Source organism: Semicossyphus pulcher, unplaced genomic scaffold (assembly GCF_022749685.1).
Source record: "Semicossyphus pulcher isolate SPU_LCO1_2020_fin unplaced genomic scaffold, fSemPul1.0.p SCAF_13, whole genome shotgun sequence".
NCBI lineage: Eukaryota > Metazoa > Chordata > Actinopteri > Labriformes > Labridae > Semicossyphus > Semicossyphus pulcher.
The window spans coordinates 28,406,802-28,432,081 of NW_027211637.1; the positions used below are offsets into that span (position 1 = coordinate 28,406,802).

General features: G+C 44.3%; 2 protein-coding genes across 4 annotated transcripts in view; both read left to right on the plus strand.

The window, feature by feature from the left end:
- Window positions 1–796: 796 nt before the first annotated feature.
- On the plus strand, window positions 797–6,537 carry kcng1 (potassium voltage-gated channel, subfamily G, member 1). Its single transcript, XM_069660684.1, has 2 exons — window positions 797–1,570; window positions 4,817–6,537. The coding sequence occupies exons 1-2, from the start codon at window positions 797–799 to the stop codon at window positions 5,594–5,596; spliced, it is 1,554 nt and encodes a 517-aa protein (XP_069516785.1). The 3' UTR covers window positions 5,597–6,537.
- A 1,639-nt stretch (window positions 6,538–8,176) lies between these two features.
- The window catches only part of src (v-src avian sarcoma (Schmidt-Ruppin A-2) viral oncogene homolog), a 39,588-nt gene continuing 22,484 nt past the window's right edge, over window positions 8,177–25,280 (plus strand). For all 3 annotated transcript variants that reach the window (XM_069659462.1, XM_069659461.1, XM_069659463.1), the window contains exon 1: window positions 8,177–8,523. The gene's annotated coding sequence lies outside the window, so the exon portion shown is untranslated. The remainder of the gene's footprint in view (window positions 8,524–25,280) is intronic.

Here is a 25,280-nt window from a genome sequence, read left to right on the forward strand (position 1 = left end):
AGCTTTTGCCATCAGACAGGAGATTTAGAGTCCCAGAGGCTCGACTGATCAGACAGTGAAACTCTTTTATTCTTCAGTTCATCAAACGGCTGAAGGTACGCCTCAGTTTGTTTATTACCTGTGAAGACCTGAATGTCAAAGTGAGATATTTAAGTAATCTCGCTGCAGCTACTTATCCCTAATGTCTGATGTAACGTCTGTTTGAAGTATTTCTTTGGCTGCAAGAAACATTTCAAAATTATTATTCAGATAATAACGCGTCAAATAATTCATCAGCTGTCCTGCATAGAAGTTAAGCATCACTGTGCCACATGCAAGTCCCATTTAACTCAGCAGAAACTATGTTTGTTAAAGGTTTAAGAAAGAAGAGTGAATACAACTCTTGAAGAGCACATGAAGACTTCCCCTTCCCTGCTTCACCTTTGTGTTGGCACATTTAAAGCATCATTACTCTTGCTCAGTGCGTGGGTTGCTCTGCAGGCAGAAGTTGTTTACATAGGGCGATGACTTTGTATAATGACAAGTGGCCATTAGAATTAAAATGCAAATGAGATAAGTTCCTCCTGCTGCAATGATGCTGCACTGTGGTATTACTCATCTATGGGTTAAAGGGTAACCACTGTGGATCGTGATATTCAAACTGTTAAAGAAACAGAGCCACTCAGACGTAACTCCTACTGTAAACTCAAACTGGATGTTTCTATCAACTTACCTTTAATAAATGACCTCTGTATGTCCTCTGCAGGTGGCTGTGATGGCGTCAGATTGAACTCAGGGATGTGAGCAGACAGTAAAGATGACCCTGCTTGCGGGTGATGGCTCCGACTATGACTACAGTGCCCTGAGCTGTGCCTCTGACACCTCCCTGAATGTGCCTCCTCTACATGAGGAGGAGGCCCAGAAGGGAGCCTTCTACAAGAGGGCGCAGCCTGCCCCTGAACTCACCACCGCCAATGATGATATTCTGCTGTCCAGTGCCCGTAAACTCCACGCCATCATCAACGTGGGCGGCCTGCGGTACCAGCTGCCCTGGACCACGTTAGAGGACTTCCCTCTGTCCCGCCTGGGCCAGCTGCACCTCTGCAGCAGCTTTGACGAGATCATGCGTATCTGCGACGACTACGACGTCGCGCACAACGAGTTCTTCTTCGACCGCAGCCCCTGTGCCTTCAGGACCATCCTGACCTTCCTGCGGGCGGGGAAGCTGCGCTCCCTCAGGGAGATGTGCGCCCTCTCCTTCAGGGAGGAGCTGCTGTACTGGGGCGTCCCCGAGGAGAGCCTGGAGTGGTGCTGCCGCCGGCGCCTGCTGCAGCGCGTGGAGGAGTTTGAGGCGATGGAGAGGGCGGAGGAGGAGGAGGACCTGCTGGAGGATTCGGACAGTGATCACAAAGAGCAACCAGCAGAGTCCAGAGTCAGTCATTGCATGGGGAAGCTGAGGGACATGGTGGAGAGGCCTCACTCGGGCCTGCCGGGGAAGATCTTTGCCTGTTTGTCGGTGCTGTTTGTCACAATCACTGCAGTCAACCTCTCCATCAGCACCATGCCCGCCATGAGGGAGGAGGAGGAGGCGGTGAGTACACTCATGACATTTAAATCACATAGAGGGGGAACAAATCACCATCAACAAAAAAACATGTTGCCAAGTGTTTTTCAGTGAGTGAGGAAGAATAGAAAGAGAAGACATGACCCCAAAGCAACTTCAGATTTAGGTTGGGAATGACCCCGAATCCAAGGGGGGACAATATGAGTGTCCAACTGGGAAAATTCATGTGAAGGCTCCTTTCAGTCAGACAACAACTCGGATAGTCGGAGACATTTTTCGGACCAAACTTGCCAAGTTGACGGACTTGTTGTCATATTATGCTGAAACATGGCCGACCAAAGGGAAAGTTGACTTGGTGGTAGAAAAGGTTCAATTATTTACATATTTCATGTTGCCTAATTTATGGTTTGTAATATTAATAATAAAAATAACTTTATTTATATATCGGAAACGTTTACAAAGTTTTTGACAACCAAGCAAAACAAGCAAATCATAAAAACAGCAGATCACAAAACAAGCAAAGCACCGAACCCAATCGGCAACAGCAGAACCAACACAACATGGCCTGACACAAGACCAAGGGGACAAAGCAGCAAGAAGTGGAAACAGTAAACAAAATAACTAACAGAGGTGAAGGAGAGGAAACAAAGCAAAAAAAGAAGAAAAAGAAAAGAAGGAATAAAAGCAATTAAAAAAAGTAGTAAAGGCAACACAAACAATTAAACAGCCAAAAGCAATAGAAGCTATAAAAGGGAACTAAAGCGACGAAAACAATAAAAGATGGAAAAGTAAGAATAAAGTTTCATAAAAATTAAAAAAGACTTTTAATAGCCAATAAGAAGAAGAAGACGACATGTCTATGAAAGAGTTTTAAGGAGAGATTTAAAAGATGTCACTGCTTTTTCGAGCCGTATCTCCTCAGGCAGGTCGTTCCAAAGCCGAGGGGCCCTGATGGCAAAAGCACGATCACCTATATGTGGTACGATGGTATGGCTCCCATTCGGTCGGCGGTACACATTAGTATGGCGATTGCGCCTTTGTAAAACCAACCTGAAGAACCTTTATCAGATCGCCTGTAAAGACCAATGAGACTGTGGCGGGAAGTCGGGAAGGGAGGGGAGGTCTCGCCTTCCCCTGGGACGACAAAAGAGCCTGCGTAGCCTCTTCTCCTCAACCTTTCTGCACTTCCCCTCGCAGAACCTGATTCCCGTCGGACCCTTGATAGCTAGATGTTCCTTCCACATTATGACTTGTGAATACACCAGAGAAAGAGAGACTTCCCAAGGCTCCCAACTGGGACCATCTGAAGAACTCTGGAATGAAGGGAGAGTCTTCGTATGATTGGCCGTATATAAGAAGTGGAGAAAATGCAGGAGTGTTTTCTTTAACCTGCATTCTTTCTAACATCCAGAAGGGGGCGACTCCACTGTTTGCAAAGAGAAGTTGGATAGAATGGAAGCAGACGGGAAAATGCCCCACCCGTCTTCTCACTTGATTTACTACCTCAGTTAACATGTTCCTGCTGAATTGTTAGTTTTCAGTAAGGTCACTTCTGGCTCCAAAAAATCAGATTGCATCGTCCACAAACCAACATGGCTCCGTCACCTTCTTACGCAGTTGATGCTTTGTTTCCAGAGACACCAAAGCACTGACAACATTAACCCCTCGCTGAGTTAAGATTAGTGTTTTCCAAAGCTAAACTGACGTTTTATTTTGAAAAGCAGTTATTAAAAATTCTAATAATGGCGTGCCTCTTCTGTCACGTCCTCCTAAGACCTCCTCGCAGCCAGCCAGCCGTTTGTTTTGCCGGATTATAAAAAAAATATCTGAAGACCTCTCGGGCGGCTCTCGTGAAATGCTTTCATTATGATGTCTGACTTCAATCACGGCCACAATTTGCACGCCGGCCTGTTTTAGTCGAATGAAAGGGAAATTTAATATTCGAGCCACACATATAATTTTCATGCAGAGCGGAGTGCAAACAGGTTTTTAATAAATTCATTAATTTCTCTTTGTTGCTTTTGATGAAATTTCTACTTTGAGTGGCGGTTGGGAGGAGCTGCGCCCACTTTAATTTGCTGTTAAGAAACATTTTGTACTCAGAAAATCAAGCACAGATAGGTAGTCGGAGGGTGAAACAAAACAGTTTTACTTGAGAGTAACTGTTTAAATGCACATTTCAGATCCAGAACACTACTTTAATTTCATCTTGTGACTCTGTATGTGGTTTGCATGTTCTCCTCGTGCATGTGGGTTCTCTCCGGCTTCCTCCCACAGTCCAAAGACATGCTTGTTAGGTTCATTGGTGACTCTAAAATTGCCCGTAGGTGTGAGCGTGAAAGGTTGTCTGTCTCTATGTCTCAGCCCTGTGATTGACTGGCGATCAGCCCAGGTGTAACCCCGCCTCTCGCCCAATGACAGCTGGGATAGGCTCCAGCCCCCCTGCGACCCTGATAAGCGGTGTAGGTGATCGATGGATGGGCTCTGCAGGTGTCATTGAGTCATATGGCTTCTGTAAATGAAGCAATTAAATATAAGATAAGGTGAAAATCATCTGTCCACTGTCACACTGTAACGCCAATCACAACTGCTGTTCTGGGAAGCACAATGGCTGCGCTCGATCTGATAAAGCAACAGTATTATATTTGACCCGCCTTGTGTTCACACTTCTCAGTATGTTTAATTAAAAGTGCCAGCGATCGCATCCTCACAACTCCACAGCCAGATAACAAAGTGTTGCTCTCGCAGCGTCTCTGAGTGAGAGCTGCAGTTTTTCAGGTGCTTTTATGTGTCTACTCAAACCATCTCCTCCTCTGTGGGAGTGAGTTTCATAATATTTAAACTGACTGCATTCAAAGGCTCGGAGCTTTGAAATACTTTGAACCTTCTCAGCCACGCATTGAATCAGCGTCATTACTGTGTCTAAGAAAAACATCCGCCTTTACAAGAAGCCTTAAAACATCCGCCACGATGAGCAGCTTCTCTGCTTCTTTGGCACAGACCGAACATCAGTTTAATTTAAGATTCTTTATCTTAAACGCTTTCAGTCACGGTGAAGAATAAGTGAGTTTGGCATGTGAGCTCTAAGGTGGAAACATGTTTTTTTCTTGTTATTATTTTGTCAGTTTTAGAAATAAACGTGTTCAGTGCTGCAGAATCAGAGTGTGTTCAGCTCCTGGATTTCACATAGAAATGGTTCCCTCTAGTGACCGCAGCCTCCACTCACACCTGCACATCACAACCATGCTCACTCACAGTGTCTCTCTCCACCAGGGCACGTGTTCCCAGATGTGCTACAACATCTTCATCGTGGAGACGGTGTGCGTGGCCTGGTTCTCCCTGGAGTTCACCCTGCGCTTCATTCAGGACCGCAGCAAGCTGACCTTCCTCAGGCAGCCCCTGAACCTGATCGACGTGGTGGCCATCCTGCCGTACTACATCACCCTGCTGGTGGACAGCACCTCCAAAGGGGAGAAGCGTCTGGGCTCGGGCAACAGCTACCTGGACAAAGTGGGCTTGGTGCTGCGCGTGCTGCGAGCCCTGCGGATCCTCTACGTGATGCGTCTGGCTCGCCACTCGCTGGGCCTGCAGACTCTGGGCCTGACCGCCCGCCGCTGCACACGAGAGTTCGGACTGCTCCTCCTCTTCCTCTGCGTGGCCATTGCTCTGTACTCCCCCCTGCTCTACTTGATAGAGAATGAAATGGCCACCACGCAGGAGTTCACCAGCATCCCCGCCACATACTGGTGGGCCGTCATCACTATGACGACAGTGGGCTACGGGGACATGGTGCCCAGGAGCATCCCGGGCCAGGTGGTGGCTCTGAGCAGCATCCTGAGCGGGATCCTCCTCATGGCCTTCCCTGTCACCTCCATCTTCCACACCTTCTCGCGTTCCTACGTGGAGCTGAAGCAGGAGCAGCAGCGGCTGCTGCAGAGGAGGACTCACTTCCTGCTGCGCAGCCGCATGGCCGGCCTGGGCAGCAGCCTCTCCTTAGAGAGCGACATGCTCTTCCCTATGGTCACGTCTGACCCCAGAGACATGGACGACTGAGACTAATGGACAGGACATAAAATTGAGAAGACGAGGGAGGCTAGAAAAGAGACGAGGGAGAGAAAGACTTTGGAGGAAACAGATAGAGAGAGAGAGAGAGAGAGAGAGAGAAAGCTTAATAAATAAATATTTAGAGGAGAAAAGGGATTTTTTTCTTCCCAGAAATGCAGCCTTTCTGTGTAGCAGCGTACCTTTGGATACAAGTGAACATACACAGAGAGGAGAACGAGATTAGAGAGTAAGATTACATCATTCTGCCATCTAAAGGTTTTTTTCTCTGAATCAAATAAAGAACATCAAATATAAATCCAGTTTACAGAGAAGAAAAATCAACCCTCATGAAGCATTCACGCATAACAATGATCTGTAGTATTACAAGTCATATTAAAATACATCATAATCAGACATGTTAGAAGCAAACTGAGGAGCACAAACACGACTGCTTTGATGTTTTAATTGGTTTGTTAATGTCATGTGCCCCCTAACGAGTCGACCTTTCACCCTTCATGGAGGACGCTCTCTGCTTTTGTTAAGTCCCGACGGTTAAATGGAATTATTACAAAGCTAAAATGTGACCTTCATACACTGATTACGTCTGAATGATGCAACCTCTGAGAATGACTCCACTTTCCGCACACATATTAATTATGATGTATGAATTGTCCTCCTCCTCCTCGAGGTTCCATATGCAACGTTTCACCCCGTTTGGACACTACAGATAACATTGTGCGTGTAATTACTGCAGTTGCTGTCCATAGCTGTTTATAATTATTATTTCTCTCCTTAAAGTGGATTTAAACTGAAATGTGTGTGTTTGGTTGTTTCTCAACTTTCACGTCACTTTGAACTTTTTAATTGTTTGCAGTGGAGGCGCAAAACAGCCCGGACATGGAAGACTGATAACGGGAAACACTAATACTTTACATTTTCTCAATAATCATGAGACACGTGTACTTTACTGTCTGAGTGTGACTTTGTTAAAGTAGTGTATGTTTTAACCAGAGCTTTACTCCGCTACATTTATCCCACAGTGAAAGTGACTCTCCAGAATAAGAGATTAAAGACTCATAACTTGTCTTAAGTAGTTAGTTGGTTGATTGAAAAATGTTTTGTTTAAGCGGCCTACATGAAAGGTTGCATTGATAAATCATAAGCATTAGAGAGAACCGTATACCCTCTGGCTCATCTGCTGTGCATCTTCTATGAGTCAAGCCAGAAGTTCCCAACATAGAGGCGCCGCAACTCAGCGGTTAAATCTCACGTCCCGTATACAGAGGCTACAGTCCTCAATGCCCTTACCCTCGACTCCCTGCAGCAAGCCATCCCCTCTCTCTTCCCCTGTTTCCGACACTATCCACCGTCCTCTCTCTCTAAAATAAAGGCATAAAAGGCCCAAAAAAACAACATTGACTTTCAGACAAGCAAAACCATTTCTGATTGTTTCCCTGACTTTTAGAACAGAGAGTTTTATAGCATTTAGGGCCGTCTATGTGGCACTGAGGTTCACCCTGCAGAGCCCCTCATCCTGCTTTCTCAATATAAGAGGACACGTTACCATGTTTGCTTTCACACTTGGTCACCGCAGGACACTTTATCATGTTTTAGCTACCGCAAGCTAATTTGCAGTTTGTTTTCCGAACATGAGGGATCATGAATCCACCACTTAACAGATTATAAAATCATTGTACACAAAGGGCCATGAAAGATCAATTTATCCTCCACAACATCAAGATCATATTTATTTATTTTATTGTATTTTATTTAAAAGGGACCATGTACAGTTTAAAACATAAATGTCACCATTTGATGCACCGTACCAGATTATAGCTTTAAACTAATTCGCATCTGTGGTCCCTTGGCAGGTCAACACAAAAGGAAAAACAGGACAATAACAAACAGTACGAAGAACAGTGTGTAGTTCAACCTGCATCAGCTACAAACACAGCTTAATTCATTAAATAATATTCCTGTCCTAAAATGTATGGCATGTTACGAGTGCTGAGATATGTAAATGTAGCTGCAGTTCATGCTTCTTACCTCGTTTGAACAGCAGGTGGCAGCATTGTGTCACCTAACCCAAACCGTGACCAGCATGATTCTGGATTTTACCTCAAAGTGATTGAAAATATGTTTAATGCATTCTGTCTTTCAATCCACCTCAGAAGTAGGCCGGCTTTTCTTTAAATAACACACATCTCTAAATTAATTTACGCCGATATTACTACGGTTTCAGCGGCAGACTCAGATTTGAGGTCCTTTTGACACAAGAATCAGAGACAAATCATTGTCTTTCAGTCCAATGTTTAATGGCAAGTTTAGTGCACATTTGACATGAACAAAATCGCAACCTACAATATGAATATCTCTACGGTCATTGAGCCACGTTTGAACCTGCACGCGCCCCCAGGTGAGGAGGGACTTCCCATGAAACGCCATTCATCTAAATCAGGGCTCGATTGGGCATAAAAGCATCCCGCCAATCAGAGGCTGACAGTCTGCTGGAGGCCCCGCCCCCTCTCTGCCTCTAATATCACATCACAGTGTTTTGGTCATGATTTGCTGTTCCCGCACTGTAGCAGTGTGTCGGGCTGTTGCCACGCGTAACGCTCGGTTTACAGATGTTTTAGGCAAATCTGCTCTCCGGATCTTTTTATTTTAATCTGATATATGTGTGAATGAAAAATGTCTTCTTAGCTTTGGAGTGATTCCTCGTCATGACCTCCCCGGGCCGCCCCTCCAGCTGAATGGGATTCCTGATCACTCGTTTTGGCACCGACTGTCTCTGCTTCCCCAAAGCCTTCCAAAGATTTCCGGATCTGTGCGCTTTTTGCTGTCTTTAATCAGTTCATGAATGGTTTGATGTGAATCCGCCTGTCTGATCGGCAGAAGAGCGACGACGCCAAATCTACGGTAGCCTGCGCGTCAGGGTGAGTAGCCCCAACTTGTTATTTCAGTGCGGGTGACTACAGTAATGACAGACAGAGAGACACACCGACAGACAGATAGACAGGGGTTAATTAAAAATAAATGAGGGGTTTGATCTCAAAAGTGCTGCAAATAACTATCATGCTCACAGATGGACACAAACCTTATTTCACCTCCGTTTTGGAGCAATTTTTTTTTACATCTTTCTGACCTAAATCACATAATCTCTTCCTCTTTATGTAAGAAATAATTGCTTTTGTTAATAAGGATCATTAGAAGGAGGTCACACTGTAATTTTCTCATTTCGTAATCCAGCTAAATCACTGTTTGCAGCTTTACCAGCAGTCTGAGAGTTGTGAACCAGAAGCACTGAACCTTGCAGTACTTTTGGGAACATAAAGAGCCTTAAAAACTAGGGATGCACGATATTGGATTTTATGCTGATATTTTCCAACCCTTTTTTGCCGATTGCCCATACTGATATACTCTATCAGGCACATGTTTTTTTCTAAGTGCAGAGAACATCAAGTCTCCACTTTAGTGGAATTGCTATCATGCCTACTCTTATTGTCGTGGCCCACTGGCAGATGCAGAAATAACACGATACAGTGTTATTTAAAATGTACACATTCACTGGGCAATGTAAGAAAAGTACGTAAACTTGGGTTATGTTCAGAATGCCAGATTTATTTGTATGTAACATTTTCTCTTTTTAGGGCATCATGGAGAATTTAGGCAGAATTAAAGTGTCGTTTTATCGGCGGAAAATATCGGCAGAGAAATGACACATCTGCTGATGTCATTTTCAAGCCATAATCGGCCGATAATATCGTGCAGCCCTGTTAAAAACTTTTCACTCTGCATATCATCAGTTTTAAGAGAACGGGCTCTTTAAGAGTTTACTTGAAGTTTTCACAGGTAACTGTACCTGTGCTGCTTTACGTGCGAGCGAGAACATCAGAGCAGTGATACACTGTATATGTTTTAAATAGGACTTTCTTTAAATAATTCTGCTGCTTCATTTAGAATAACACAGCCTTTCCTTCCTTCCTTCGTGATCCCACACACTTTAAAGACGCACTTTGAGGCTGTCATATGCTTAGGATTAGTCTCTCCCACTCAACGTGACTCAAAGGCCCAAATATTGACTCTAATGTGGTGGTAACTAATAATAGAAAAGACTAGATTTTGCGTGGACCACAACGCAATCTGTCTTAATGGAGGTAAACCATGTCCTTGAACGTATGCAGTCCGTATCCTTCCATATTGGCCTGTATGTACTGTACACACGAGCCCCAGCCAGACAGCTGATCCAGGATCAGCGCGCACATCTGCTAACGGCTGTCACCCATCTAAAAAATTAACCTGATTTAGCGTCTAGACCAGATTTCCTCTCAGACGTGTAAAGTTCAGCCTGTCGGTTTGTTCGAGGCGTCGCATTACGACACGTTTCCTATCATGACAGGCGAGATGAGACACTTTGTATCACGCACACTTAACCCTGCTGTTGTACATTTCAGCGTGTTGTCGCTGCCGTTTGATCTGCCTGAAACCTAAACATTGTGCACAAAGTCGCAGCTTGTTTTTGCCTCTGCCTGTAATCCTCCCTGAAATCTAAAACATGTCAGCAGAGACGTATTTCAGCGAGGCATCAGTCATTTTTTAATGAAAATAAAACTGCTATCACATTTGATTATCAGTAGTGCATTAAGCTAATCCTCCACAGATTTCGCTTGTGGGTTTTTTTTGTATTTCCTGGAGGAATTAGGATGTTTGGCAGCATGCGAGCATAAACATATTATATCCGATGGATTCAATATCCTGAGGTTTTATATTGGGCCAATGACATGCAAACTGACCCAGGGGATGAAGCCATGTTGCGTGTAAACACCCCAGGCCGTTTTTTTATCATACATTCTGCTCAATTCGCTCATCATGATTTGTACACTAACCAAGATGAGAGGTTGCCAGTTCCAGCTTTATTAGCATGCATTCTGCGCCTGGCAACGCAGCCAACCAGCGAGCGAGGAGCGTTTCTCAAAGTGGTACGAGCCGGTGCATTGTACTTTTCCTAACTGGCAGATTTCAGGCTCCACAGAGGGGACCTAATGCTCCTTGGAATCCCATGAATGCCCTCCAGTGAAAGCCGTAGATGTTTATGTCAGCTCCAATGAGATTGGTGGAAAGTGGCTCTTGAGGCCGAAATTCCTCCTAATTGGCAACGTGGCCGCGGACTGGCCCCTTTGTCCGCCCGTATACTGGAGCGGTCTGTCTGTCAGGGTGATACACTGGGCCGGGCATCAATGAGCTGCTTGTTTTCCTGGAGAATTGGCCGCTTTAAGACAAGTCGCTTCTCAAAATTTGCCTTTGTGCACCTTTTCAGAAAGGAGGAAGGGAACCATTAAGGGGAAGCTCTATTAAACGGCTAGTTTCTCAAGCACCCCAGCCAAGCGTCTTGATCGTGATGTGTGTATTTGCTGCTGCTTTTAAAGCACTGAGGCGAAATGAGCAGCTGTAGCTGGAGGTTTGCTGAGTTCATCATTTGATCTCGCAGTGAGTGTCCCACTTTCCTTTAGGTCAGATGAGGATTAATTGGCATTGGGCGCTGTGGACATATTGTAATTGTCGGTGATACCAGAAAGAGGATGTCGCTTATTGGCCGGAAAAAAGGAGGGTGCCGAAAGTCACGCGTCCGGCTGCAGTAGTAGTAGTGGTAGTAATAGAGAGTGCCTCTTTGTGTTGAAACAACACTATTCCCTTTTGGCTTTGGAGTGCTTAACAAACAAAACACTTGTCTAATGCCAGAATCAACCCGTCCTCAGTGTGCCAACGAGATGTCTGATAAACTCCGGAGAGAAAGCGAGCGAGGGATTGCACACACAAAAAGGGGGAGCATGAGATTTGTGGCGGCGTCCCGCTGACAAAAGCGTTTGAATTTTTCATGTGGCAGATACCGAACTTCTGTCGCTCTGGCCCAGATTTGGTGCTAATTAGTAGCCCGGCTACTTTCAAGGGCATACGGCTGAGCATGGGAATGTTGGTGCCACCTGTTCTCTCGCTCGTCCTCCCTGTCTCACATCGCTCCCCATCCTGTCAGGCTCTTTATCTGTCTGTCTCTCTCTCTGTTCGGGCTTTATGTGGCAGTGTGGCCTAGTTTTGTGTGAGTCGTCACTTTGCCAGCCATTAAAAGCCCCTGGAAACCCAAATCCACAAAAGCCCTTTAGCTACGTGATACAGGGAATTACGTACCGAATAGTAAGCACCTAAGAAGTATTAGAAATTAGTTTGTTTTATTGTAATTTAAGTTGTTTTATTGTTCTTTTTAACATACATTTTTGGCGTTTTTGATGGCTAAAGCTAAAGAGTGATAGGAAATGTTGGAACGAGACAGAGGGGATGACATGCAGCAAATGGTGAGTGTTGGATTAGCTGGTGAGCTACCAGCCCTCATTTGAATTTCTGCAAACTTTTCTGATATTTGCTTTAAATCAGGCGTTGTTAAGCCAGGATATTTATTAGATATTAAGTCCTCGATCATAGTCACACAGCAAGTTTTCAGCTGTTCACACCAAACATTAGCAGCATTCACCAGCCAAATACTGTCAGCCACAGGTGATTCCCGACTGTCGACCATGGCATCTCTTTAAGGCTTGGGGAGTAAAATTTAGTGATCAAGTGTTTTAGGTTTGTGGAGGAAGTTTCACTTTGTAATAATATATCAGTAGCTAACACTAAAGAGACATTTAGCAAAGCTTTTCCCGTATTAGGAGAAATCTAGGCACCTAAGCTAACGTTGCATCCGTAAGCTAACTGCTAACTATGCTAAGGATAACAACTTTTATGCCTTTATTCAGAGAGAGAGGACGGTTGAAAAGGCTGGAAACAGGCGAAGAGAGAGTGGGGCGTGTGAGTGACACCCAGCAAAGAGTTGAGGGTGGGAGTCGAACCCAGGCCGCAGCATCGAGGGCTGTAGCCTCTGTGTGTGGGATACATGATTTTAACGCTGAGCTAAACCGGCAGCCTATACGACTCAGTCGTAACCCTACACTGTTTATAGCTGGACTACACTTATTGTCACATGTGCTTTTGCTGTACTGATGACCCAGTCAAAATGTGACCGGCCACGCCCACAAAATCTTAAATATCATTTTTGCATTTTTACTATCTCAAGCTGAACTTCCAGAGGCTTTAACCGTAACTGTGTGAGTCTCCCTGCTCGCTAATTCTGCTTTGTAGACCGCACTGTGTTGAATGAGTGACCGCAGGAGAGAAGTGGAACATGGAGCCACAAAGCCAGTCCATTGCACTCAGTAGTTGAATGGCAAGGATGCAGAAGTGAAGCGCTCTGACATATCCCTCCCAGCTCTCCGTCAGAGCGGCCTGTGCTCGCAGGCCATTTGAATGAAGGATCTGATAGTGGTTTGATACAGACAAACAGAGGAGGGCTTGTATCCTCCGGGGATCCCAGGCCACTTCCTGTCCCTCTGCTCTGGGAACGGGCCAGGGTGACACAGGCCACGCATCTCCGCTCAATCCACCCACTGTTGTTGCCTCTGTGGAAAAGCGATCGCTCTCACACCCTCATTCCCGTCGCTCCGTGGACGCTCCTTGTGACAGGAAAAAGCGTCTTTGGCATTTAGAAAGATGCCTCTATGTGTGGCTTTGTGTAGGCGCAGCTGTGCGAGGCTGGTCAGGATGATGAGATGCTGGGAAGAGCATGCTGCCCCCCACCCCTCCATTAAACCGTGAGGCTCTCCATCCTCTGAGAATCACTGCAGGATATGTTGACACTGAGTTTTTTTATGCAGATCGTGTGCTCGCAGACATGAGCAACCCTGTCAGACTCAACCTCTGTCTTTATAACATGACCAGATGCAGATAAAAGGAACGTGGATTTTACTAATCAGAATATGCATTTAGGGATGTGAAACTTTTAGTCCTAAAAACGTTTTTCTTTTCTTCAGCCTCTTTTTCAGTTTTGTTTTCAGTCCAAAGACCCCTAAAGATTTGGCAAAATAACCGATTACTAAGTGTTTCCGATTCCTGCTGGATTTTGCCTCAGCATAAATGCTCAGAAGGAACCGGGACTTCTTTCTTTTGCAAAGTCATTTCTGTGTCGAGGCACAGTAAACAAGGGGGTGCAGTGGTTAGCTCTGTCACCTCACAGCTAGATGGTTCCTAGTTTGAATCTCGGTTCAGATCTAGTGGGCCTTTCTGGGTTCCCTCTGGGTACTCCGGCTTCCTCCCACAGTCCACAGACATGTTCACAATGTTCATTGGTGACTCTAAAATTGCCCATGTGAAAGGTTGTCTGTCTCTATGTATCAGCCCTGTGATTGACTGGCGATCAGTCCTGGGTGTAACCCCACCTCTCGCCCAATGACGGGGGTAGGCTCCACCCTCCGTGTCACTGAATAGGATAAGTGATATGGATAATGGAAGGCACAATAAACAGAAAACAAAAATACAGGTTGGTTTGCAGCAGCAGCTTTTAGATGGTTGCTCCAATAACATCCTGTGAGTCCTGAGAACTTAAAGCCCCGCCCTAAAAGTTCCAGTACTTTTGGAAAGTACTGCCCTCCAAGCAGGAACTTTGTCCCCTAAACATAATGTAGACCCTGGTCTCTGTGGTGGAATATAAGTGAGTTTGTCCAAAGGTTCCTAGTCTGGGGAAAGTTCTTGAGGTGGAAACGTGGCTAAAGTCACAAAACGTTGGTTTCATACGGTTGTATAGACAATACAAGCTATTTGGAAATGACCTATTAGTGAGGTTAAGAAATAAACAGTGGCGAGTTGGTGAAATAATCCTTAATGAAAGTAATCATTAGTTACAGTCTAAGCTGCTTGATGTATGCGAGTAGTTGAGATTCATGCTCTCAAGGTGCAACAAGCAATGTTTAACGCTCTCATATCACACAATAACTATAATACAGTCTCTGTGGGAGGTTGCTAAACAATACCAGGTATGACTCAGTGATTGCTTTGCCAAGTGCTCTGATTTCTCACATTCAAATTAGGCTGCACAGCTCGCAGCCTGTTTAGGAACAACAATTCTGCACTCATAAGAGTTTAAAATATGTTCATGCTTCACCTTCTAATTTCTCAGCTGTTTCATGCTCATTTTTTCAGTCCAAATAAAGAGCTGTTTTAAGTATTTGCTGAACATTTTGTGGATCTGTTAAATCCTACTTCATTGCTCCTTGTGTTACCTGTCACTGCTGTTACTCTTCCCTGACTGAGCTTGTGGGAAGTAGAATTTCCCCTCGGCTCTGACCTCATGTGTCACTTCTGTCTGACCTGATGTGAGTCTGCATGAGATGCAGCACAGGGCCTTCTTCCTCTTTCACAGCAGGGGTGCTTTAGCGAACACACCCTTTTAGTATCTCACAGAAATCTCCAACCAGCAGCTCTCTCTGCTCTCTACTGATTGCCTCGCAGCCAGCCGGCGTCTCGGTCTCTGCCTCGCCGCCCCTCTGAGCTGCATTTGAATATTGAAATCAGGGCCAAGTGAACAAAGGGGTGGTTTAAAAGAGATGGAGGAAATCGCTCCCGTGTTGGGGGTCCTGCCCTCCAATCTGTTATGGAAATGTCATGGCTGCGAGCTGTTATGTTTTGATGATGGAGCGTGACATGGGCACATTTTAAAATTTTAATGGCACAGCCTGCTGGGTGTTTCTGTTTTTTTATTCTGCTGCTCTTATTTGTCTATCTCCAAGGAAGCAGGACCCCAACACGGGGATCTTTGTGTCTTTGTTTTCACCCCGAGCAGCTATAGAAATGTGGATACAGCATGCTTTATTTATACCGCTGCATCTGCACAGAAACACGGAGCATTTGCTGCTCCCCTGCTCCTAAAATATGCTGTAGGATTTCTCCAAACGAGAGCTGCAGCTTACGGTTAGTGTCATCATGAGTAATCAATTATTTGTTTCTCCATAAAATGTCATAAAGTTGTGAAAAATGTGCAAAACATTTTCCTGGGATGTCTTTAATTATCATAATTTACAAAGAAAAGCAGCAGATTTTCACATTTAAGAAGCAGAAACAAGCAAATCTTTGACATTTTTGTGTGAAAAATTACAAAAAAGTTGCAGTTTAATTTCTTATGATGGTACCAGATAATTTCTTTTTCTGACTCTTGATTATTCATTTGTTTTATTTCTGGATAATGATGATAATAATAGAGATGTTCTATGAGACACACAATTGCCAGACTCAGCGTGACACTCTCAGCATGCGTTTAATTCTGTGTCGACATCGAGCTAAATCTGGGCCAGAGCTGTTTCAAGGCAGGATGAACAACCACAGAGTCTGCTTGCGACCTTGACTCGCATTCTTGTTCTCACAACGTGGCTGCTCGTCGCTGCTTTCCCTTTTCCCTGACAGACGGTGGAGGGGAATGCGTCGGGGTGGGTGGGTGGGTGTCAGGCATGTGTGGCTCGGGGGCAAGCCCGGGTATCTGAACATCCTGGGCGGACGGTGTTTCTACCTGCTCCTCGTGCATTCCTGCTTTGGGCTGTGAGAGCAGGAGAGGAGTTGAAACTCGCCCGTTTCTCCATTCTGCATTCCTCAACCATGACTGGGCTCAGTCGCACTGCTGCAACGAACCTGGGAATGCCACACTGCACACACACACACGCACACCTGTCCCACTTTCTCATATTTGAACATGTTTCATGGTTTAGAGATGTCATGATACCATTTTTCCTTTCCTGCTCAGATTCCGATACTTTGACGTGCGTTTTGGCAGATGCCGAGTAACGCTCCACCAGCATGATTAAAAAAAAAAAAAAATGTTTTAACAACTTTACACTACTCACCCTGAAGGGTTGTGATATGAATGCCATGATTCATTTATGGCCTTTCTCAGTACCCGACAGGAATTCTAATGAAAGTTAAAATACTTTTAAAAACAGCTTGGCACCTAGAGACAAGCTGAGCTAACGTTAGCAACAGCTCAGGCTAGCTGCCTCTCCTGACATCCTGTGTCAGAGATATACAGACTTTTTTTTAAATGTAACTAATTATTTAGTATTTTTTTACCTGTTTGTAGAATAAAACATTTAGATTCTAAAATTACAGCCTCAAATAATGTGATAGGAGAAAACTCTCGCCATAACCAACCTTACACTTGCTAGCTAGAACTGCTAGCTAGCAGCACACTGTTGTTTGCTGTCGTCACATGATCAGTTCTTCTTTGCTGATTTAAAAACAGTAGTACAGCCATGTCGTATATTATTGCTGTGAAACTGTTTTTGTCAATATACAGGTGGAAAAATGTTTTAATAAATTAAGCTAGCAGATTAGTGCGTAATGTGAGACAAACGCTACACTTACTAGCTAGCTGGTGTGTGCTATCGTCACATGCTAATCTGCCTGTACTTCTTTGCACTCTAAAACTGTACTTCCTGTTTGCAGCCATAAAATATATTATTGCTTTCATGGCTGCTGATTTGGAGAAGGAGAAATAAAGTGATTTGGAGGGGGCTAATAAATGATGGTATTGGTTCAGTGCATTAGGCATCCACCGCATTTTAGACTGTATCGAAGGTGTTTTTGTGCCGTTATTTACTCTCAGATCCTTCTGCGTTATTTGGTTAGCAGAACTGTTCTATATGTGTTTTATATATGAATTCCCGCCGGGTTAGGCCTCAGATTTGTGGGCAGCAGGGATTTCTCTCCCTGCCTGGCTGTGCAGCTGAGGAGTTAAACGGTGAAAGCCCTCTGTTGCTGAAGCATGAGGCCCTCTGGAGTCTCTGTGGACTGGAGCAGATCAAATGCTGCCTCTTTGAAATGTGATGAGAGGGGGGTGAATTTAAGGCTCTGCCATCACAGAGCCGGAGTTCACTGCAGGCGACATGTTTCCACTCTGAAGCCTCAAAACATGAGCCCGTATGATGCATTCTGATGCTTTAGTTTGCATAGATTGTCTCTGAATGTTTCCCCTCCTCTCTGAGTTCACTAATATTTGGAAAGCAGAGGAAAGTGTGTTTTTCCTCCTCACGTGACATGTGGCTGACACATCAGAGGAATTGAAATCCTTTATTTCCACCATTTCCCGCTGGAAATCTCCTGAAAGGATTGGAGAAATTATGGGGGAAAGAGAGTGCGAGCGGAGGGGGAATAGCCCGAGTGTGAGGGAGTAAGACTTGGGAGGGGAAATAAAGAAAGCCCAAAGCCCTTGAGGATTATCTTTTTCTTCTCCTCCCTCCTTCCCTCATCTCTCTCTCCTCTCGGCTTCTTGTTTGAGCACACGACCACAGCTCATCAGTCCCAGCGCACATAATGACCATATTTAGATGAGAGCAGCAATGCAGGGCCGCACAGAGGAAAGCATAAGATGATGTCAGAGGAGCAGGGGAGCAGATTTCACCGATCACTAGTAAACTATTCCGTCCATTCTTGGTATTTAATACGGCACAGAGGAACAATACGAGGGCTTCTCACACTGTCGGGTCCCTTAACAGCGCTCGCGTCACCGTGCATGCCACAGATGCCTCAGATCTTACAGTTTTACAGGAGAGAGAGCTGCTGCTGCTGTTTTGTCTGTAGTCAGTGACGAGGGAGCAGCTGAGAGACCTTGAGCCATAAAACAGGACGTGTGTTTCCACATTCATTTGCTCACTTTTGATTTACATTCACTTCGACTGTCGGCTTTCTCCTCCTGACAGACATGAAGCTGTGACACGATTGAACAAAGAACAAACACGTCATTACTGCACTTAAATCGAGATTTCAGGTGTTTGTGGTCTTGCAACTTTTGACTTGTACTTCCTGTATTTGAGCTGTGTGCCTGCATAACAATGAAAAGTAAGTGCGTCACCGTGTGTGGTGTAAATTTGTGGAACAGTGCGGAACTAGTTTTAAGCAATTGTACAAGAAACATTTTCAGTAGATCTAGAGAAGAGGAAAGGTTGTGATAGCTTGTTGAACTTATTTATGTATTTATTTTTTTCTACTATTGACACGGTGTTATAATTGTTGAATCGTGGGTAGGACTCCTCTACTCCTTCAAACATGTGATGTTTTCTTCTGTGTCTTGATGTCTTGTTTAGTTATTTATCTACTTTTATTTTTTGAACATGTACGAAACAAAGATTTTAATCCATTACAATTTGCTGGTGGCCCAGTGGTGCAGTGGTTAGCTCTGCCTCAAAGCTAGAAGGTTCCAAATTCGATTCCCGGTTTGGACGAAGAGGGTATTTCTCAGTTTGCGTGTTCTCCTCATGCATGCGTTGGTTCCCTCCGGGTACTCCGGCTTCCTCCCACAGTCCAAAGACATGCTCGTTAGGTTCATGGATGACTCTAAATCGCCCGTAGGTGTGAATGTGAGCGAGAAAGGTTGTCTGTCTCTATAGCCGCTTTCCCACTGGTCAAAAAACACCCGGCTTTTTTGCTTTGTGGGAAAGGCTACAATCGGCATTCAGACTCTGGTCAAATGACTCTGCAGTAGACCTGGGTAATTATCACCTCTGCCCCGATCGGCATTGATGGGAACACACTAATCTCCGCCCCCTTTCCGTCTGTAACTTCTGCGACTCCTCGTCATCTCAGCTACAAATTCCCGTCTCTGTCCGAGCAGCGCTCGAACATCCTTCCAAATTTGACTGTATTAAACAGACTGAATGAGTAATAGATACATTAAAGACCTAACCACCGTAACATCTTCACTGTTTACTAACCCTGTCTCCAGCACATTTGTGACGTCAGACGGTGACGCAGCAGAAAAGAGACCGACAGGAGGATACTTCACTGGAAATAGAAACAGAGACAATCAACATCTATAAGCGGGTCTTCCCTGCTCTGAAAAACCTGAGTCAACACGCTAAATGTAGGTGGCAAAGAGGTCTTTGTGTCAGCCCCGTGATTCACTGGTGATCAGTCCAGGTGTAACGCGCCTCTCGCCCAATGACAGCTGGGATAGGCTCCACCCCCTGCGTCCCTGAACAGGATAAGCAGTGTAGATAATGATTGGAATTTAAAGCTGAGGTAACAGCTTAGCTTTATTGCATTAAAGGGACATTTTTATATTTTCAGCAAGACATAGTTCCACTTACATGGATGGGAAATAACAACAAATAGATGATCCCTTCAGTGTTTACCATGCATGTTAGAAAAACAATGAAGTGTTTAGTGAGCGTGATGATCTTAACCTACAGGGAGACCTTAAGTTCTTATTTACATGATATTGATTTTCTTTTAATCCTAGTTGAAGTTGATGATTCAACTCCAATAGCCTCACAAATGTGACATGAGGTTGTGTAAGCTTTGCACTGACACAGCTGGTTGACATGTCGTCTTAGAAGGCTGCTGTACCGACTAAATCTGATAACTTGAATCAGAATTTCTGGTTTACCCAGAGCCTTTTTCCTTCTCCCGCGTATCTGCACTTCTACGTGAGTAAAGAATAAGTGTACCATCTTAGTAATTGTGTAACTGTTGGTTAATGTGCAGGAATTTATTTGCTGTTTTGCAACAAACCTGATGAGCTAAGCTGGAGGAAATTACAGTAATATCTTCTGTCTGCCTCGCCTGAGCCGAGCCCGTCACACCCAGTCTAGGAAGGTTAGTCCGAGGTCTCTGCAAGAAAGTAGGTCTACAGCATGAGAGCAAGGTCTGAAGGTGACATCATGATCTTCATAAAAAGCGGGACACACTCGACAGGTGCGAACGCCAACATTGTGTAAACTCCCAGGTACACTCTGAGTCATGTGACTGGTCTGAGCTCTGGGCCATCTCTGTGTCTGTCGGGAAGGCAGGGGACATCCTCTGAGAGAAGTTCAACTGTGACACTGTGGCGTCTTCATTTTTAATCACAGTGCTGTCTGTGGAAGTGGGAAGCGTTGGGCTCAAGTGTCGCCGTGTGGGCTCTCGCATAATGTAGGGGATGGAGTGGGTGGAGCTGGATCCAGAGGAGGTAAAGGAGAAGAAGGAAGACGGTCTGAAAGATGAGACTGATGAGAGGAATTTAAATCAGGAGGGAAAATTTCTTTAATCGTTTAAAATTACATTTTTTTTAATGGTTTGGCATTTGGAGAATTTCTTATCCACTCACCATATTACGAAAAATATGCAATAATAAAAAATAATAATATGCAGTCAGAGGAGAAAAGTAATAATTCAAGAAAAAACTTGAATTAAAGTTGTTTCTCGGAAGAGATTAGAGTCCTAAATTTGCCAGAAAAAAAATGCAAATTTATGACTTTATAATCTTTATAATTAAAGTCATAACTTTGCAAGAAACAAAAACTACGAAATGATTGTTTATAGGAACCTTTTTGAGCCACGACCCCGCAAAAAGTAGGTTGTGGCACGCGTCCCCCTGCCTCTCAATTCAACTGTTTCTCTTCCGCACTCTGTCCTGCGGCACCGCTGCTCACGCCGGCGTGCATGGCTCGGAGCTCGGTGCATATTTAGCCTATTTGTCTGCACACAAGAAGCAGGCGTCACAGAGGGCAAAGATAAAGTGACCCCAAAAACACACGTGTCTGTGCTCCCCGTTTGCCCCAGGGGTTACCATCACACATGAAAGTTACCCTAAACACTCATGACGGCGACTACGAATAAGGAAACCTGCATTACAGACAAAAAATAGACAAAACACTCCTATAAACACTATTTTACTAGTTTTTGTTTCTCGCATATCTGTGACTTTATAATGTCACAAATGTGCAAGTTTATTCTCACAGATGTTCCACTTTTAATCTTTTAAATGGCCCTAATACACCGTCATATTTTATTAATACTCCACTAGAGTTTTTTGGTTCCGACTCAGTATTTGTGTCGATTTCTTTAATGTATTTTTTAAGGCCCGTGTAGTTCACACATTGCAATTTAGCCGAGGCTATGAATGCTGTGGTGTGTGGCATTGATTTACACACTACATACTTGTCTCTATAGGAATACACATGCTATGAATATCCATCCATTCATCCTTCAAAGCTTCTTAGCTTAGCTTAGCTTAGCATATACACAAGCTTGGCTATGTCAGAAGGTAACAAACTCCCCCTATACAGCAGCTTTCTAACTTATTGTTGTTGTTGTTTTTAGAGTCAGAGGACAGTAGATAGTGTCGGAAACAGAAGAAGAGAGAGTGGGGATGACACATGCTAAACTCACGCCCAAGCACCTCTAAAGCTTTCTAATCAACATGAATTTATTACACATGTTGTTTAATCCATTCTAAAACTGACGTGTAAACGGGACACACCGTTAAAGTCACTGCTCCTGGCCAAGAAATAGTCCAGCAAATCACCCCCTGTAACACGACTAATTGTTGTTTCACATGTAAACACTTTTTTACGGATGAAACAAACATATATTTTAGAAGTCAACATAATTAGTTGCCTTCACACAGAGCCAGGCTAGCTGTGTCTCCTGTTTCCATTAATGCTAAGCTAAATTAAGCTAACTGCAGTTGGATCTAGCTTCATATTTAGCGTGTGATCTAACCTTTCAGCACGAAGGAGAATGATCATATTTCCCAAACTATTCCTTTAACGTTGTAGTCGGTCTCTCTTCACTGCTTCCATTTTGCTACAGCCAAGACATCACCTCATCTAAAATGGCCCAGATATTTTCTTACTGAGCCCCAATCCCAAAATAATTTGATGTATGTCATACTCAGATTAGGAACAGGGGATAACAGAAAAGCCACGGACCTTCAGTCGCTGCCAGCTCTGTTTGTTGTTTGGAAGTGGACAAAAAAAAAAATTCCTCTGTAAGCGCCGGGTTTAAGACCGAGCGGCCAGCTGCTGAGCTCCACCAGCTCAGGATGTCATATGATTTTAAGGTTGCGTTAGCTGTGGCTTCTGGCAAACAAAAGGTGATCTGAACCCATTTTTTTAAGCAGAATACCAGCGGTGAGAAACGCACACACACATAAGCACACAGTGAAAGGGATAAGGGCTCACAACCTCTGATCCTATTACAGACGCCAAAGCAGGAGGCTTCTGGGGGAAATGGGTGAATATGATGTTTTTATGGGAATCTTCTTAAACGACAACGTCACAATGGTTCAGGTGGTTTTACCTTCTCTCTGTCACTTTCTCTCCATCGTCTCCTCTCTAGTTCTCTCCCAAAGTGCTTTCAGGAAGTGACAGACATCCCACATAATTTAGAGCGACGGAGCCGCCGCTAATCTCGCCTTTTTCTTCATCAGATAGGCATGCGGCGCGCTCTCTGAGTGTTTTGGCCCAGAAAACTCTGTGTGCAACCATCCTACATCTGTGCAGTTTGTTGGTTTGAGGAATGCTTGGAATCACCTCCATGGAAACGGCCCGGCTGTGTGTGTGTGTGTGGGGCGGTAAATATTGACATCAGCACCTCCCCATCCCTGTGTCGGCCCGTGACAGGAGCACAGGGGGGATCTGTACACACGCTTTATCCAAGACTCAGCAAAGTCCTGCCACCGGGGGCGTGTGTTTACCTCCAGAGCTCCCAACATGGAGGGGCTCTCTGGCTTTATTCGATACAAAAGAGGTGAAATGCCAGGATCTTCATGACACACTCTGCTGTGTTAACATCATTGTAGCTCTTTGTAATGATCAACCTCTGAGTAAATGGGAAGTGTGGATGAAACCTGTGCGGGGGTTTGCAAACACATCCAAGCTGCCATTTCCTCATTTCAGTTTATTGAAGGAGAAGAGAAACACGAGGACGTTCGACTGTTTGCTCAGAACCAGGAAGCAGCCCACCTGTTGTGGTACATGAGTGTTTAGTTACTTAATCAAACTGTGTGACTAGCTCTGTGGAGATTTTCTGGTGTTTTCCCACAGCAGAGGGATTTGTTGAGACAGGATAAGAGAAACGCTCGGAGCGCTAGCAGCAGCAGTAGTAGCTGTTTGACCGGTCTATCCTGTCTTGTCATTGCTGCACCCGCGTTGTGCACAAGCCCCAGATGGAATGTCATCACAGCCTTTGGCGAATAAGATTAGGGAATAGATGTTGATAATCTGGACAGAACAAGCACGGCTGGATTAGGTTACGATTGGTGGCTGCTGACGCAGGAGCCAAATCCTCGATCCCACTTTTCCCCCCGTAGTAATTACATAAAGAGCATTGAGATGAAAGAATACATCCACTAGGTCGACTTTAGGATCACATGCGCTCACTCGCACAGGCAGAGACATACTGAACACTCCCTGCTGACACACACGTACTTCCTGCCCCTGAAATACATCTGTTCTTCCCTCCGCTAAGAAGGAGGAGGATTTATAAGACGTATCCTCAACCTGCGTTCTTGTTTTACTGAAACACTCAATTGAAACTCCTGTGGAATGAGGTTATTATCGGTCGAGTGTGGGTTTTTGTTTGCTCGGATTTTGAATGAGCTCAGTTTTATCGCCCAATCCAACTTGAGTTCATACACTCCACGCAAACAGAGCACACAGGCACGCACACACACAGCAATTTGAAACGTTTAAACGCTTTATGCAAATGCAATAAAAACAGGATGATATCTCCCTGCAGTCTGGCACCTGTTGTTCACTCAACGTGCTTAGGAACACTTGCAGAGGAGGCCTAGGGAAACTGAATGCTAATGTATCCCTCTCGTGCGGGACCTGTCCTGTATACCTGCATTGCTTTTATACGTCTTTTCTTTTCGTCAAACTTCAGTCCCCAATGTCAGTATCTGAGCCTTGAGTGTAAGGGCTATCATCCCTGTTTGATTAGCCTACTTAAATACACTAACAAACAGATGCAAACAAAGGTAGGAGCACTTTAAAGTTAGCATCAGATCACTGAATTATTTAGCAGTTAGCAGCTCGAACTCCCAGATCACTGCATATGAAAGTAGTGGTCTTTATTGCTGTTATCTTTATTCTGTCCCAATAGTAACTGCTGCTAATAACAGCAACATTAATTCCCACTAACAAGTTAGCATTAGCTGCATTACTAACTTTAGCAAGCTAGCTAGGAGCTCATCTATGTTGCAGAGTTCTGTGTCCCCACAGGTCTTTTAAGGAGAGCTTTTGAAGATGTTTCAGCTTTCAGAATCGATTTCTCCAATGGTCACATGTTAAGTGAATTCTCTCATGGGGTCAACATGTTGAAATCATCCACCTGCAGTTAAATCTGTAACTTCAAATGTGCAGGTAAATCGATTTCTTTAGAGCTTTACACTTTAATATCTCAAAAGTGTCGGAACATATTTGCAACAATTCAAACTGCTTTTTAAACATTCAGCTCCCGTCTTTTGAAATTTGAACTGTGAAGATGTGAAGCCTTAAGCTAGTGTACCGGGTGTGATCGTGCGCCGTGTCATTTTGAAAGTATCACAGACAAGGATTTCCAGTTTGTTTGATTGTTTCTGTATCTCTAGTGCCATCCTGAAAACATGTTCCAGAACATTCCAGTGATCTCATTATTTGTCCATAACCGGAATAAACACTCATGTTAACACACACACACACATCTTAGCTAGCAACACATGCTAATGTTCGTAGAACAAATATAGTGAACATGCTAATCTACAAATGCACATATGTCCTTGTCCATGTCTAAACTACTCTAGGTACACTATATATACATTGATATGATTACAAATAAACAAAATATCTCATAATAATCTGCATAATGCTTTGAACATGACCTACCTCTTACAAGTTAACCTGGGATGAATGTAGGGTGAGTCCGTCCCTTGTGGACAACCACACAAGTATTTTAAAGTGAACAATATACAGTATACAAAATACATAAACATAAGACGCATATCTAGATCTGGTAGCATGGCAGGTGGAAGGATAATTAACCATGT